This window comes from Belonocnema kinseyi, chromosome 5 (assembly GCF_010883055.1).
Source record: "Belonocnema kinseyi isolate 2016_QV_RU_SX_M_011 chromosome 5, B_treatae_v1, whole genome shotgun sequence".
NCBI lineage: Eukaryota > Metazoa > Arthropoda > Insecta > Hymenoptera > Cynipidae > Belonocnema > Belonocnema kinseyi.
In genome coordinates, this window is record NC_046661.1 from 131,222,631 (window position 1) to 131,238,827 (window position 16,197).

General features: G+C 27.7%; 1 protein-coding gene across 1 annotated transcript in view; it reads left to right on the forward strand.

The window, feature by feature from the left end:
• The first annotated feature begins 236 nt into the window (after window positions 1–236).
• Window positions 237–16,197, forward strand: part of LOC117173892 (putative helicase MOV-10) — a 31,359-nt gene continuing 15,398 nt past the window's right edge. Inside the window, exons 1-4 of the mRNA XM_033362538.1 lie at window positions 237–279; window positions 2,696–2,978; window positions 6,548–6,842; window positions 13,271–13,475. Of these exons, the coding sequence (XP_033218429.1) occupies window positions 237–279; window positions 2,696–2,978; window positions 6,548–6,842; window positions 13,271–13,475 (826 nt within the window). The remainder of the gene's footprint in view (window positions 280–2,695; window positions 2,979–6,547; window positions 6,843–13,270; window positions 13,476–16,197) is intronic.

Here is a 16,197-nt window from a genome sequence, read left to right on the forward strand (position 1 = left end):
TAACCGCTTTGCCAGCTTCATCTTCGAAAACGAGCGGCTCAATGACCATACCAGCACAAATGCCGCACCAAACAGTCACTTTTTGGTCATAAAGAGGTACCTTGTGAATAATTTGAGGATTTTCAGTACCATAGAACCGATAATTTTGTTTTTTTACGGCTCCGGTTAACATGAAATGAGCTTCATCGCTCATGATGATTTTTTGCCAAAAATAATCGTCACTATCAGCCATTTCGATGACACTTTGGGCCCATTCCAATCGACGTGGCTTATCGGCAGGTAACAGGTTTTGTGTCAGTTGAATTTTGTATGGGAACAAATGCAAATCATAACGCAATATGCGACGTAAAGTGGTTCGTTTTATGTCCAACTGCTCAGATCGACGTATTTGAGATGTTGTTGGAGACCTCTGAACACTGGCCCGTACGAGTGCAATATTTTCATCCGATCGCCTTGGTCGCTTTTTATTTGGACGCTTGGGGTTCGTAAGTGCCTCACCTGATGAAAATCTTTCATACAAACGATACAATGTAGTCGCAAAAAGCGCAGTTTTCGCTTTATTTATTTTTCTCCATGCACGTTGACTTTTCACAATTGACTTGTTTTGTTGAATGTAAATTTCAACAATCTGAGAGCGTTCGCGTGGAGTGTACTGCTCCATGGCAAAAATCTCCTTAGACTAATGCTTCAAACGCTCTACGTCATTACTCGATCTGTCATCTCTGTCAAAAGTTACAGTGTTGCCAAATCTTTTCGTCGAATATGGCCAACCTTGTATAAATGTTACTAGACAATTAAGGGGAAATGAAGATAAACTAATTCTAGCGATTAAAAAGCCACATGCGGCTGTCACTTCCCATACCATCAGTAAATGGATTAAAAAGTTAGTAGAAATAAGCGGTATCGATGTATCTGTTTTTCCTCGCATTCAACAAAACATGCGTCTACATCGGCTGCCTTAGCTAAAGGAGTCGATTTAAACAGAATAAGATGTACAGCAGGATGGTCTGAAAGTTCGCAAACATTTGCCAGATTTTATATTTGACCTATGCTTGTAAACAAAGATAACTTTGCCTCTGCCGTTTTAGAATTATAAGACCTATTTTCGCAAAAAAGGGAGTGTTTAATAAATGAAAGCTCTATTTAAAATTGCTCTCTTTGTAAACATCTACATTCTGTAATCTCGAGAAAGAGGCGACTGAAATATAATTGAACGAATAAACGAACTTACCTGTAAGTGAAGTTCGATCGCAATTATAGGAAGCAGCCTCTTTCGAAGAGATTACAGTCCCATCCCACCAAAAAATTCTAGAAATTTTTTGGGGTTTTTCTCTAAATCCCTAAACCCTAATAAGAACTTAGAGTTTTAAATACTCTAAATATATAAGGTTGGCTTGGAACGCGCAAAGTAGTAGCTTGTGGGCGAAAATTTTCTTCCCCCCACTCTGAACGTCGCGACATCTAGCGAGATGAAGGGAATACTACATTCTGTAATCTCTACGAAAATGGCTTCTTCATATAATTGCGACTGAACTTCACTTACAGGTAACCCATTGGGCACAAAGTTTGGCGACGTCTTTACGACATCGTTACGACAACTTTACGACGTCCTATGTCCATGTCTTTAAGGTATCTTTACGATATCGCAAAGACACCGAAACGGCATGGACATAGGATGTCGTAAAGTTGTCGTAACGATGTCGTAACGATGTCGTTCAGACGTCGCCAAATTTTGTGCCCACTGGGAAGTTCGTTTAATCGTTCAATTTTCAGCCAAGAAGATTAATTTCATGCAACCAAAATAGTACCCCAATTTTAAAACAGTATTAAGATTTTCAAAGAAAGTAATAAATTTTCAGCTAAAAGTATGGATGTTTCACTGAAAGAATTGAATTTTCTAGCAGGAAAATCAATTTTTAATAAAAAAGATGAAATTTTAACTAAAAAAAAAAATGTTTCACCAAAAGCATGCATTTTTAACTCAAATGACCGATTATTCAACCTGAATAGAAATATTTTCAGTTGGAAACAAAAAATAACATTTCCAACAAAATAGCTTATTTTTTGCTAAAGATATAAATTTTACATTAAAATTATAAACATTTTACCAAAAACATTGATTAAAAAAAGAGTTGAACTTCTATTCAAGTAATTGAATTTTAATTCTAAAAAAGATTAATTCTGAACGGAAAATGTAGTCCTAGTTGCCAAAAGGAACGAATTTTTAAGGAAAAATATAGTAGTTACATTTTTATTTTAAAAAAATTACTTTAAATAATATATATTATTCCAAATTATAATGAAATTGTTTTGAAACTCTTTACATTAGATTCATTTTCCGTTTGGATTTCTCAAAACAAAAATGATTCAAATTTTAATTTTGAAAAAACCATCGGGTTTAAAATGTTGATTTTTTGTCGATGTAAAGTCTTCAAATAAAGAAATTTTCAATTCTAGGGGCTTCTACTTCGGGATGTTCTACAGTTTTGATTTTTGCTTGTTTAGGAATCGTATAATTTTGAATGCTTTGAATGTTAAGGATATTGTATCAATTCGAAATATTGTTTAATTATAAATTATGTCATTTGGTAGATTTGAGTTTAAAAATTTAAGTACCCGTAAAATGAGCAGATTTTTTCAGGAATATTAAAGAATCATTTTATTATTTGAATAATTTTTTAAAATCTTTATTTAGGGGAATCGATGTTGGAACGATTAATGAACCGAGTAGAACTTTATCAAAAAGGCGAAGACAATAAATATAATCCGAACTTCTTAACAAAATTGGTTAAGAATTATCGAAGTCACGAAACAATTCTTCATGTTCCCAACGAATTGTTTTATGAAAATGAGCTAGAATCCTGTGGAGGAAAAGAAATCTTCAGAGCAGAAAATTGGTCAAACTTGCCGAAGAAACATTTTCCAATCATATTTCACGCGATTCGTGGAATCGAGAAAAGAGATAAGAGTTCTCCCAGGTTAGAAAATTTATATTTTTCTTATCTTAAACAGAATTCACAGTCACATATTCTCCTAAAATATGGGAAATATGGTGTTTTTCCACGAAAATAGGGGAACAACTTCTCTCAAATAAAATTATTTTTAACAAATTAGTTGAATTTTTAACCGAAAAATACTAATTTTAGAAAATTATTGGATTCTTGAATCCGAAAAGATGAATTTTCAACAAAAAAGTACATTTTTAACTAAACAGTTACATTTAGAGTCAACTAAATGAAATTTCAATGAAAAGAGAAAAATATTTAAAAAATCGAATTCTTAAGCAATCAGTTTGATTTTTAACCTGCAAAGATGACTTTCATTCGTATGTTTAAATATTTGAAGAACAAAGATTAAAGTTTAAATAAAATCAGTTGAACTTTGAACCAATATAGTTGCTTTTTATTTTTTTAAAATTATTTAGGGATCTTACTGATGAATTATTAAATAAAATTATGAATCTTCAACTGAAGTTGAAGATGAAGAAGAATTTCAACTGAAAAAGATGAATTTTCAAAGAAAAATTGAATAATTAAATTATTAGTTAAAGAAATATATATTCCTCCAAGAAATGAATTTTTAACTAAAATGATGGACTATATTAGAATAGTTACATTTTCCTTAAAAAACCATACTCTATTACAACAAAAAAAGCTTAGTTCTAGAAAAAATTGTTTAATTTTTAACAAAAATTATGAGTCATCAATTGAAATATATAGTTAAATTTTAAACCAAAAATATGAATTTTCCATAAAGAAATTTAATTTCTACTAAAAACCTCGAATTTTTATGTAATAAATAAGATAATTTTACAAACAAAAATTATACAGTTGAAATTATAGTTAAAAACATTCATTTTCTACCAATTAAGACGATTTTTTGTTTAACAAAATGCACAAATTTTCGTCGAAATAATTGAATTTTCAAACAGGGAAATAGGGTGTTTTCCCACAAAATTATAAAAATGAAGTCTTTCAAATAAGAATTTTTTCAAAAGAATAGTTGAATTTTTAAATAAAAAATATGAAACTCCAGGAAAAAATTTTTTGTTTAGAACCAAATAGGTGAACCTTTAAGCAAAGGATTTTTAAACCAAAAGAAAATAATATTACAAGTTTCAATGAAAAAGAATTAACATTCATTAAAAAAAATTAGTTTTTAAAGAAGGATTGTTTTTTAAGAAATAACTTTAATACTCGACTAAATATTTAAATTTTCCACTCAAAGAGAAGAATTTAGAATAAAAAATATAGCATTCAAGTAAATTGTTAAAAATTAGTTTGTTTTTTTTGTTCTTAAAAATTAATTTTTTCAACTGGAAATTTCACTATTTGGTTGAAAATACAATGAGTTTGTTGAACATTTGGCTTTTGGTTTTAAAATATATCTCTTTTTGTAGCATGTTTTTTATTTAAAAATACAATTTTCTCTTTGAAATTTAATATTTTTCAGTTAAAAAATCATTCATTTCTTAATGAAAATTTCATTTTTAGTTGAAAATTCAACTATTTTGATCAAAACTCGTCCATTTTTATTGTGAATTATTCTTCTTAGTTAAAAATATAACTGTTTGGTTAAAAATAATCCTTTTTAGTTGAGGATTTAGGTATTTTGTTAAAAATTTCTCTTGTTTTCGCTAAATTGAACTTTTTTTAAATTTTAAATTAAATTTTTGTTGAAATAGTAGCTAATATATTTTCAGTTAAAAATTCATTTTTTTTTCAAGTTGAAAGTTGAATTACTTTCTTAACAGTTCATTAATTTGGTTAAAGATTCATAACTTTGGTTGAAAATAAACTTTCTTCGTTGAACATTTATATTTTTGGGTCTAAAAATACAACTGTTGTGCAGAAAATTCACGTTTTCAGTTTGAAAATCTAATAATTTTCTTTTCTTTTTTTTTCTTTTTTAAATAACAAATTTTCTTTTTAAAAATGCAATTATTTTTTGAAAGTTTCCTCCTTTTGGTTTAAAGTGTACCTCTTTCAATGTTAATGTCATCTTTTTTATTAAAAATTGTAACGGTCTCGTCGAAATTTTATAATTTTTGGTTAAAAATTTATTTTCTTAGCGGTAAATTTAACTGTTCCATTTTGAGTTGAAACTGTATCCTTTTCAGTTAAAATATCAACTGTTTGGTTGAAAATTTATGTGTTTTTTGATAAAAAGTCGTCTTTTTGGTAGAAAATCTTTTTTTTTTTTTTGAAAATGCAATTACTTGGTTGAAGATAAATCTTTTTTTATTTGAAACTTCAACTATTTCGGTGGAATTAAACTGTTTTTAATTTGTAATAAAGTTTCTTGATTTGTTTAAAATATCAATTATCACATTTTTTCTTGAAAATTAATCTCTTTAGGTTGAAGCAACAGTTGATTCTTTCAAGACACCTTTTTTAGATGACAGAGTTGTATTTTCCACTAAGAACTTTTCTACTAAAAAAGATGAATTTTCTATTTAAAATGCAGAATTTTCGGTTCAAAAAGACAAATAAATAACAAAACAGTTAGACTTTTGATTAAAAAAAAAATAATTTTCTGCTAAAATAAATGTATGGCCAACAACAATATCATTTCGGACCAAAAATGTGCATTTACAACCAAATAGTTTAACTTTCAAGTAAAAGAGACGAATTTAGAGGAAGATGTTTGGTTCAATTTTTAACCAAATAGTTGAATTATTAAACAAAAGAGATAAATTCTCAACAAAAATTATAGTAGTAGATTTAATAATTAAGAAAAATAAATATTCTTGCAAAGAAAATGACTTTTCCAAAAAAAGATAAATTTTCAATCTAAAAGGGCAACTTTTTCATCCAAAAGGTGAATATTCATAAAAACAGTAACATTTTCTGGCAAAAACAGATGGCTCTTCAACAAAAGAATCAAATTTTCAACACAAAAATTTAAACACAAGAGATATGATTTCAAAATTAAAAATATAATCTTAGACTTTTAAATTTTTAAAAATTAACTTGAAAGATTGAATTGTTAACAAAAAGGACCAATTTTGTATCCGAAAATACGAATCTTCATCAAAACAGCTTAATTTTCTACCAAAAAAGATGAACTTTTATCAAAATATTTAAATTTTCAACGAAATAATTGAATTTTTAACAAAATAGTTGAATTTTTCAACAAATAGTAACGTTTCAACTCACAAACGTCAAAATTCAAATAGTTGAATTTTCCACCAAGAAAGATGCGACTTCTTAGCAAAATTGTTGAATTTCCAAATAAGTAGTAGAATTTTTCTAAAAGAGATGAATTTGATGGAAAGGATTTGAATTATGAAAAAAAAGATATAATAGTACACTTGAATTTTATTTAATATAATTAACTTTTAACCAAAAAGTTAAATTTACTTATTTTCATCCATTAATTCAGTTCGCCTATGAGTGAAAAACAAGAAAAAAGGAAAGTTTTTAAGAAACAGACTCAAAAATAAGAATTCTTTAACATAGGGAAACCGAGCAAAATAAGGGTAGAACTGTGAAATTTGTTTAAAGATTGCAGAGAAAGCATCCTGATAATAAAAATATGATTTTAGTGTATATAATCAATCCGAGGCAGAAATTGTAATTAATTATGTGAGTCAATTGTTGGGCAAAAAAATGGGCGAACATAAAATCAAGGAAACCGACATCGGAATCATCTCTCCATTCAGATCACAGGGAGAGATTATTGAAAAAGGACTCGGGAGAAAAGGTTGGCACCACATCACTGTGGGAACAGTCGAGATTTTGCAAGGACAAGAAAAAAGCATAATAATTGTTTCCACAGTGAGGTCGGCTTTATTTCAGCATGAAGGAAAATTCCATATTGGGTTTCTATCCCACGAGAAGGTAATTATTACTAATAGGCTTCACTCATTTGATCGCCGTCTACCTGTCAGTCCTACCCCCACCGCCCAACTTCTCCTCGCGCGGCTGAGTGGCCGTAGATTTGGACGATGCGCATTTGATCGCCGTCTACCTGCCTGTCTTACCCCCACTATCTAACTCCCCCTTCAGCAGATGAGTGAGCACCAAGCATGGTCGAAGACCAATTGATCACCTCCCGCCTGATAAACTTTTTGTTTTCCTCTAAAAGTCTCTAGATTTTTCGGGAATAGAACTGCCAGCGTTAGGTTCTCGATTTAAAAATATTTTAAAGCTTTTATAAAAAGGATTCCACTAAAGATTTCACAAATATTTCAAAGATTTCAAAAAATTTCAAAACATTTCACAACGATTCCAAAGATTTTACCAACATTTTAAAAGATTTAAAAAGATTTTTAATACGTTAATGATGTCAAATGAATACAGGATATTTGACTAATATTTCAAATATTTTATGAAAATTTCATAGTGATTTTATATTTAAAGATTTCAAAAAGGATACAATACATCAGTTTTGAAAGCTTTTAACACATTTTAAAGATCTTAAAAGGTTTGAAATTCATTTAGAAGATTTTCGAAAGATTTTATTAAGGCTTTAAAGATTTCAAAAATTTCACACAGATTTTAAAACTTTTAGAAGATTTCAAGTATTTTAAAGATTTCCACAAGGGTATAGTAAATCAAATTTTTATGATTTCAGAACGTTTTGAAAATTTGCAATTATTTAAAAATATTTTGGGAGATTTAAAAAGATATAAAAAGATATCAAATATTTTAATGATTTCACTGGGTGGCCAACAACCTGGGAGCATCGGGAGCACCGGGAGAAAATCGGGAGAAACTTGCACTGGGAGATAACCGAGATAAAGTCGGGAGAAAAAAATTAAACCGGGAGATTTCCCGTATTTAATAATTAATACGTCTTGTAATTTTTTTAAGTGCCCAATTAGAAAGCATATCGTTTTCAAATTTATTAGAATAATTAAAATTTAAAGGTTCACAATGTTTCCTGTTTTGAATGTCACTTAATGTCACTTAAATACTAAAACAGTTTAATCTGAGACCTTGAAACTAAAATTTTTCTTAAATCAGTTTTTGAATTAGATAACTTTAGATGTAAATATAAACCAATTTCAAATTGCAACGCTTAAAATTGTACAATTTCAAAAAATGGAATCACATTGCAGCATTCTTGTTCTTTATCATTTATTTAAATTTTTAAAGTAATATCTTTAAATTTTCCCATTTTTTGGTTAAGGCTTAAACTAATAAATCATTTCAAATTGGAAAATTTCAAGAGTCAATAATAGTTCTAAAGGAAGATTTGATATTAATAATTTAAAAATTGGGTTTACAATAACAAAAAGACAAAAATTAAACTATGTAACAAAAATTGATACAGGAATAAACGCATAATTTCGGTAATTTTAAATGGTTGAAATAATTTTAGGATTGTGCATTTACTTGTTGAATTCTGCATAAAAAATTTTTGCTTTTAATAGGTATTAGTTTTATAACTAAAATTAGATTGGTTAAGTTTGGAAAAGTTTAATTAGAAATTTAGAAATTATTTGTTTTTAAGTGATTTGAATTTACATAAAATAATTCTAATTTTAAAGGGTTTGATTATAAAAGCTTTGAATATTGCAATTTTTGGTAACTGTAAATTTTTCAGTTTAAAATAAAGTTCGCATTCGTTTCAGTTTGAAGGTTCTGGAGTGGAATTTTTTTCATGTTTAATGTTTCCCATTTGAAATTAATATTTAGTTTAAAAGTTTATTTAGTATAATTCAATTCATTTTTTTTACTTTATAAAAATTTATCTAATTAGTTCAAATATCAAATTATAATTTCGTTATCTAGTGACAATTTAAAATTCTAAAATTGCATAAGGTTTGCATTTGAAAGATTCAATTTAGTTTTCAATATTAATTTCAAATCTTGATCGCTTTGATTTTAGAATTGTTCAAATCCATAAGTTTTCGATTTTAAATTATTTAACTATGACGCTTTTAATTATGAATCGTACAATTCCAATTCCTCTGAATTTTCAATGATCTAATCTCAAAATATTTAATTTTTACGGTTTTTTAAATGCCCTATTTTCTAATAATAATTTATTCATTTTAGAAGCCTTCAATTCGAAATTATTAATTATTCTTAAGTTTTTTTGAATGTAATTTTAAAAAATTGGTTTTAAATTTATTTTTAAATTTGCATTATTTTCATTTTAGGAAATAAAAATCCAGATACGTGAACGCGCGTGAAATTACTTCTAGTGCGTAATAAAAGGCTTCGTTGCATTTTTCTTTATGAGACAAAAAAGTTCCTTATCCTGCTTTTATGACTCGAAGTTAATTGATTTCTTGCAAAAGGGTTTGCTGATGCTTATAAATTTCCGAAATTGATCATATTGTGAAAAAAATTTGTTTCGTAAGAGATTTAATTTATTTATAAATTGGGAGAAATCACGAACATTTACCGAGAGAACCGGGAGAAAGTCGGGAGACCGAAATTTGAAAAATAATGGCCACCCTGTTTTAATTTTATAGATAAGTCAAAAGTATTGTAAAGTTTCAAAGATTTTAATTTATTTCAATATTTTTAGAATATTTTAACAGCTTTCCAAGATTTCAATGATTTCAAATAAACAAAAAAGATTTCAGAATGATTTCACAAATATTTCAAAGAATCCATAAGGATTTCAAAAGAATTTAAGAATTTAAATGATTTCAAAAAGCGTAAAATAGACCAAAATACAGAACATTTTAAAGATTTTAAACTAGTTCATACCTTTGTAGGAAAAATTTAAAATATTTCACAAAGGTTTTCAACAAAAATGTTAAATATTGAAGTGATTTCAATCGATTACAAAAGATTTCACAAATTTTTAAAAGAATTTATTAGGATTTTAAAAGATTTCATGAATTTCAATAATGTCAAGACATTTCAAATAATTTACATTATATCAACATTTTTTTAGAAGATCTCTAAAAGATTTAACAAAGATTTAAAATGTTCGAGTGATTTTATACAGTTATATCAAATTTCAGGAAGATTTCACAAATATTTCAAGTTTTCCAGTGATTTCAAACGAATACAAAAAAATTCGGGCAGATTTCACAAATATTTCAAAGAATTTCTAACATTTCACAAACTTTAAGCGATTTCAAAAGGTTTTAACACAATTATTTCAAAGATTTCACTAAGATTTTCAAATATTTTGGAAAGTTAATATAAAGATTTGAAAGATTTCCAAAATATTTCTCAAAGATTTCACAGAAATTTCAAGGTTTCACTTAGGTTTGTAATGTTTCAGAACTTTCTGACGAAATCACAAAGATTTCAAAAGGTTTCACTGATTTCAAAAAGATTTTAAAGATTTCAAAATCTTTAAAATTTTTTAAAAATATTCCCAAAATTTTATAAAAATGAATTATAGTTTAAATCTCTTGAAAATGCATTTAGGGTGGCTGCTGGACCGGAAAACAGGGAAAACCGGGAAATGACCGGGAATTTCCTGGACCGGGAAAAACCGGGAAATGACAGTGAATTTATTTCTTGACGGGGAATTTTACGAATTTTCAGAAGAAAAATCGACCCAAGTTCGAGTTCAACAGTTTTTTGAATAATTAAAGTACAGTCTTAAAGATTTAAACAATTAAAAATTAAAAGTATTTGAAGTTTAAAATTTTTAATGAACAGTTTTATTTTATTGACTGTAAATATAAATAAATACATTTTTATCAAATGGAGCTTTACTTTGAATATAAAAATCTAAATAATAATTGATTTAATAAAGCGATCCTAGATTCGTTCAAAATTTGAGAATTTACAGACTGTAACTGTCTTAATTCGAAAATCTTAAAAATAATTGATATTAATATATCATTTAATCCGATAATTTTATTTTTAAATAGAAATTTTAATGATTCACCAATAAAATATTATTAATTCAAAATTGTAGGCCTTCCCTTATATTCTTTTTTATATTCAATTCAACAAATAAATTTATTAGTACATATATTATTTTTATTAATTTGTTTTAGCCATTAAAAATGTTAACATGCGTTTGAAACTTTATAAACTATTTTCTAATCAAAAATAACTCTATAATAATATAGTCATAATTAAAGATTTTCATCAAATTTAAAATATTGTTTAAGTATAAATTATTCAATTGTTAACCTATTTAATTTTATATTTTTTAATTTAAAAAAAAAAAATTTAATATTTAGCAATATTTCATTGTTTATTTAAGACGAGTAAATTGAAACGAAGTATTTAAAAGAAAACAATATTTATTGTTTTATTTAAGAAATGTTTAATTTGTTAGTGAAATTGTTAAATATGGACATATAAATAACAATTGAACACTTATTTTTGGTACAAAAAAATTAGAGTAATTTTAAGAAATATTTAGAAATTTTCAAAAGATTTAAAATTAATTCAAAACTTGAAATTATTTCATGTAATTTAAACGAAGTGTCTTAACATATTTTTTCAGAACTTGTAAATATATTTTTAAATTAATCGATTTTTTCCTGCAATTTTTTGAAAATTTCGCGAATTAAAAAAAATCCTTAAAATCTTCCAGGTTCTTTGTTAATAGTTTTTTAAATCTCTTTAAATCTTTTTTAATTTTCTGTTACAATAATTTTTCAAAATAAAAAAATATTTTAATTTTCCTAAAAATCTTAAGAAAATGTTTTTATTCTTTTGAAGTAATTTACAATACTTGAAAAGGCGCTACATTTTTTGTTTTAAATCTGCAAAAATGGACTTTTTTTTAATTCGGCAGAGGGTATTTGAACCAAAATTTCGATACGAATAGCCAAATTTTGTCGATAAACACATTTTGTTTAAATTATTCGAAATCATTTCAAGTTCTAACTTTAATTTAAATCTTTTCAAAACTTACAAATATCTGTTAAAATTACTCTAATTTGTTATACAAATACTGAGTGTTCTATTGCTTTTTATCAATTAAAATGTTAGGGATTTTTTAAATTTTTTAGAATTTTCTAAAAGTTGTAAAGAAAAATTAATTTCATTTTAAAATATATTTAAAACTTCTAAAATAAAATTTTTAAAATTATTTTTAATTTTTAAAAATTAAAACCACTTCTAAACTTCTAGAGATTTTGAAATAAAACTTTAAAGCTTCTCAAGGATGCTTGAACTTTTCAAAATAAAACTAATTTAACTTTTAATTTAAGAACTTTAATTTTGAAACTTTGAAATTTAAGAGTTTTACTTTGAATGCTTTAATTTGTTGTTTGTTGTTTATTACTTTAAATGGAAAAATGTTTAGAATAGAGTTCGGTTTTTTAAATTTCATTAACCGTAAGAAAAGTTTGTGAACCGGGAAAAAATCGGGAAATGGCCTGGAATTTACTTCTATTGAATAAATTCTTCAAAACTCACTAAGTTTATAGATTTATATAACTTGCATAAGTGAAATAAATTGAAATTTATTAATTAACTTAATAAAATAATAAATTATGTATGCTATTTAAAGGTTATGTTTTTTCGAACCAGGTTCTAAAAAGTGTACGTTAGATGGTGCTTTATTGAATCTTTAATATTTTCGATGCGGGTTTTTCATTATATTTGTTCTGCCTTACTTTTTCCGCCTTACCCCTTTTTTCTTATTTCAACCTTTCCCCTTATTTTAAAAATGATGATTGCACGATTTCTACAAAAAATTATTGATAAATTAATTATACTTTTTCTTCAATCCGACGTCAAATCAGGACCCAGAAAGGTATTCCTGATTGTCAAACGACGGTTATTCATCAGGGGTGTTAGTTGAAATTTGCCGGTTTTTTCAATAAAGAAAACACTTAATCCTCAAGGGAATCTCAAAAAAATTTTATTCAAAGTATACACCATCGGATTCTACACATTTTGCCCATGTCTCACATGTTCTAATCGCTGGACCATGTTTACCATAAGTTTCTACCAGCAATCGATGCGCTTTAAATGCTTTTTTCTTTTGATGAAATAAGAAAAGCAACGAATGCCGCAAATGCGATTTACTTGGAATGAAACTCGACATATTCACTGAGGTCAAAAACTATGATGCTACTATTTTGGCAGAATGGAATTGTGTATTTTTGAAGGTTATTGTCCATAGAAAAATATGACATAGATGCCAAATCATAGAATAGGATACATATCTTTAGTGACATCTATGAGTAAAACCGGCAAACTTCGACTAATACCCCTGTATGTATCGACGTAACCTCAAAAATATTTGGTAGAACATATTGAGCTTGGTTAATAAAGTGGAAAGGAATGTGGCACCTCATATTTGATCAAATGAGTCCATTTAATTTCATTATTTGAAACTGACTTCAAAGTAAAATCTAATTATAAAATCCTCATAGCGTTTCAACGTCACAATTACTCGAGCCAAGTCTTTGCTTATCGTTGTGGGAAATCCGAAGTTCCTTCAAATCGACCCTTGCTGGTCTGTATTTTTAGAATACTGCCAGAAAAATGGAGCCTGTCTGGGTAAAAAATTCACTTTGACTGAATTATCTGAAGACGAAAAATTGAAGATGGCCGGCAAGAAAACCAAAAAGAAAGCCGGTAAGGAAACGATCAAGACTTTGAAAGCTAAATATACACTAAACTCCCGATATAAGAACCCTCGGCTTATGATATTCCTAGAACTGATGGCATCCGCAGTTTCTTGATAAGAGGATCCGCGAGATGGAAAGAGAGGATTTAGTTGCATCAGGCCTCGTCACGCCTCCAAACATGCCGAAAATGCCCTAAACCTTTCTTATATCGGGAGTTTAGTGCATTAAAAAAACAGTCGTTATTTATTTTATATTTTTCAGGTAAGAGTATCAATTTAGAAGATATGATAAAGCAGTTGGACCTCAGCAAGTAAGATAAGAAATGATGGTATCGATCTTGAGTTAACTTTAATGTCTCTTTTTTTGTACGTTCATTTTTAACTGTATTTGAAATTTGCATTATAATATTGTATTTGCGTGATATTTATATTTCCATGAAGAATGTATCATTTTTCGGAATGTTTATTTGAAAAAAAGAATAAATTATTTTAAGTCTAATTCAGGCATTTATAAATATTTTTTAAACGTACTATCAAATAAATCATACCGATTTAATATTTAGTTGAATCGAATTGACCATTTTTTAATTGGATTGCAATTTTTTCAAAGTAACGATTTATTTCACAAAAAATTTTTTAGTTTTATTTTTATTCTTGAGATATTAAAACGGAGTATGTTCAGAGTGTGTTAAAGTCAAGAAAGAACAAAATTCTATGAAATTGTTCAATTTTAAAGCCAAAAAGATGAAACTTGTGCAAATAAGTTAAATTTTTAATCCAAAAATATTAAAGTTCAAGAAAAATTTTCATTTTCAACCAAATACTTGCCTTAAAATTTTTTACAAAATAGTCGAATTTCCGACCAAAAAAGAGGGCTATTTTTTAAAAAATAATTAACTTTAAACGAAAAAAGAAGACTTTTTTATCATAACAAGAATTTTCAATCTACGGGAACAAATTTTTTATCCTAAAATATGAATGTTCAATAAAACCGTTGAATTTCCGAGCCAAAACGACGACCTTAACAAAATAATTGAATTTTCTACTAAATAATCAAGTTTTCAACGATAGTAGTAGATTTTTTAACTAAAACAGATTAATTCTGGATAAGGAATATAATTAGTATTTTACAATTGAAAATGATTACTTAAAATAAAGAATTTAATCTGTAAAGGGAAGGACTTTCTGTATTTTATATTCATAAAAACTATTTTTAACTTAGTAATTAAATTTTTAAACAAATATTGGATTTTCCACGGGAAAAAGATTAAACTAAAATTTGGAAAACTTCATGACCATTTGAAACGTAAACGTTTGAGTTTTAAAAACTTGTTTTAATACAAATTTTGAAATTAAATAATTACTAATCTTATAGTGGCATTGAAGGTTCAAATCCGGGCTTAGGCAGCTTTTTTATTTTTTGATCTTCTACTTGTTTCATTATTTTTTGCGGGGAGGAAATTAAAATCAATGAAATAATGAAATAGATAATAAAATTGTAACGATTCCATTACTTAATTCAGCAGCTTTTCAAAAATAAAATCGAAACATACTTTAGGGTGAAAAATATTTATTTTCCACGCTATAACGTATTTTACGTTCGGTGGGGGAAATAAAAGATTGTATGCAGGCCAAAGGCCAAACAAGAATACCAATCGCTTGGCAAGAGACTTTATTTTTTTAATAATTTGGAACAATAATTTTTCACCATAAGTGTATCCGGGTAGAATGAATAAAAAACACTGCAAGATAAAATTACCGCAACTGTGAAATTCTCTAATAATGAGATTCCAGACAGTTTATAATATTATTTCCAAATATTATTGTGATCATATCCTTTTACCCTTTATATCCTTATATCTTTTGGAATTTAAAGCTTCGGCGCTTATGCTCCTTTGCTGCACTAAATGTTAGCGCTTATACCCGCTTGATTTTCCAAATATTGTTGCTTATGCCCTTTTATTCTGCCAAATATTGTCGCTTATGCCCTTTTATTCTGCCGAATGTTGGCGCGTATGCCCTTTTCCTCTTCCAAATGTTGGCGCTAATGCTCTTTTGTTGTGCCAAACGTTGGCGCTTATACCCTTTTGCTCCATCAAATGTTAGCGCAAGTTTCCCAGTGAGCACAAAATTTGGCGACGTCTTTACGACATCGTTACGACAGCTTTACGACATCCTATATCCATGTCGTTTCGGTGTCTTTGCGATATCGTAAAGACATCGTCAGATCATACGACTTATTTACGATATCGTAAAGACACCTCGACGACATGGACATAGGAAGTTGCAAAGTTGTCGTAAAGATGTCGTAAAGACGTCGCTAAACTTTGTACCCACTGGGGTACTGCGCATCCGCATTTACCGCAAAAGTCGATTGCGCGCCCATAATCGTCGTACAACTTCACTGCGCAGCCCTATATAATGTAGAAATTTTCGACTCAATCCTGCGTACTGTTCATTTTTTGGTAATCTACCGGTGATCTACCGGTGATCTACCGGCGATCTACTCTTGAATTTTAAACTTTGAAAATTGAAGTTTGTAAGCTTTAATTGTGGGTCCGGATGGAATAAGGGCACATAAAATTTTTTCGTGCGAAAACGAAGTCCCCTGGAGGCTTTAGAAAAAAATTTCGAATTTTAATTTTCAAAATATATATATGGATGTAAAATTTGATTGCGCATCTTTTTTTCTTAAGACAAAAAGTTGTAACTTTTTTAGTTTAAAAATTA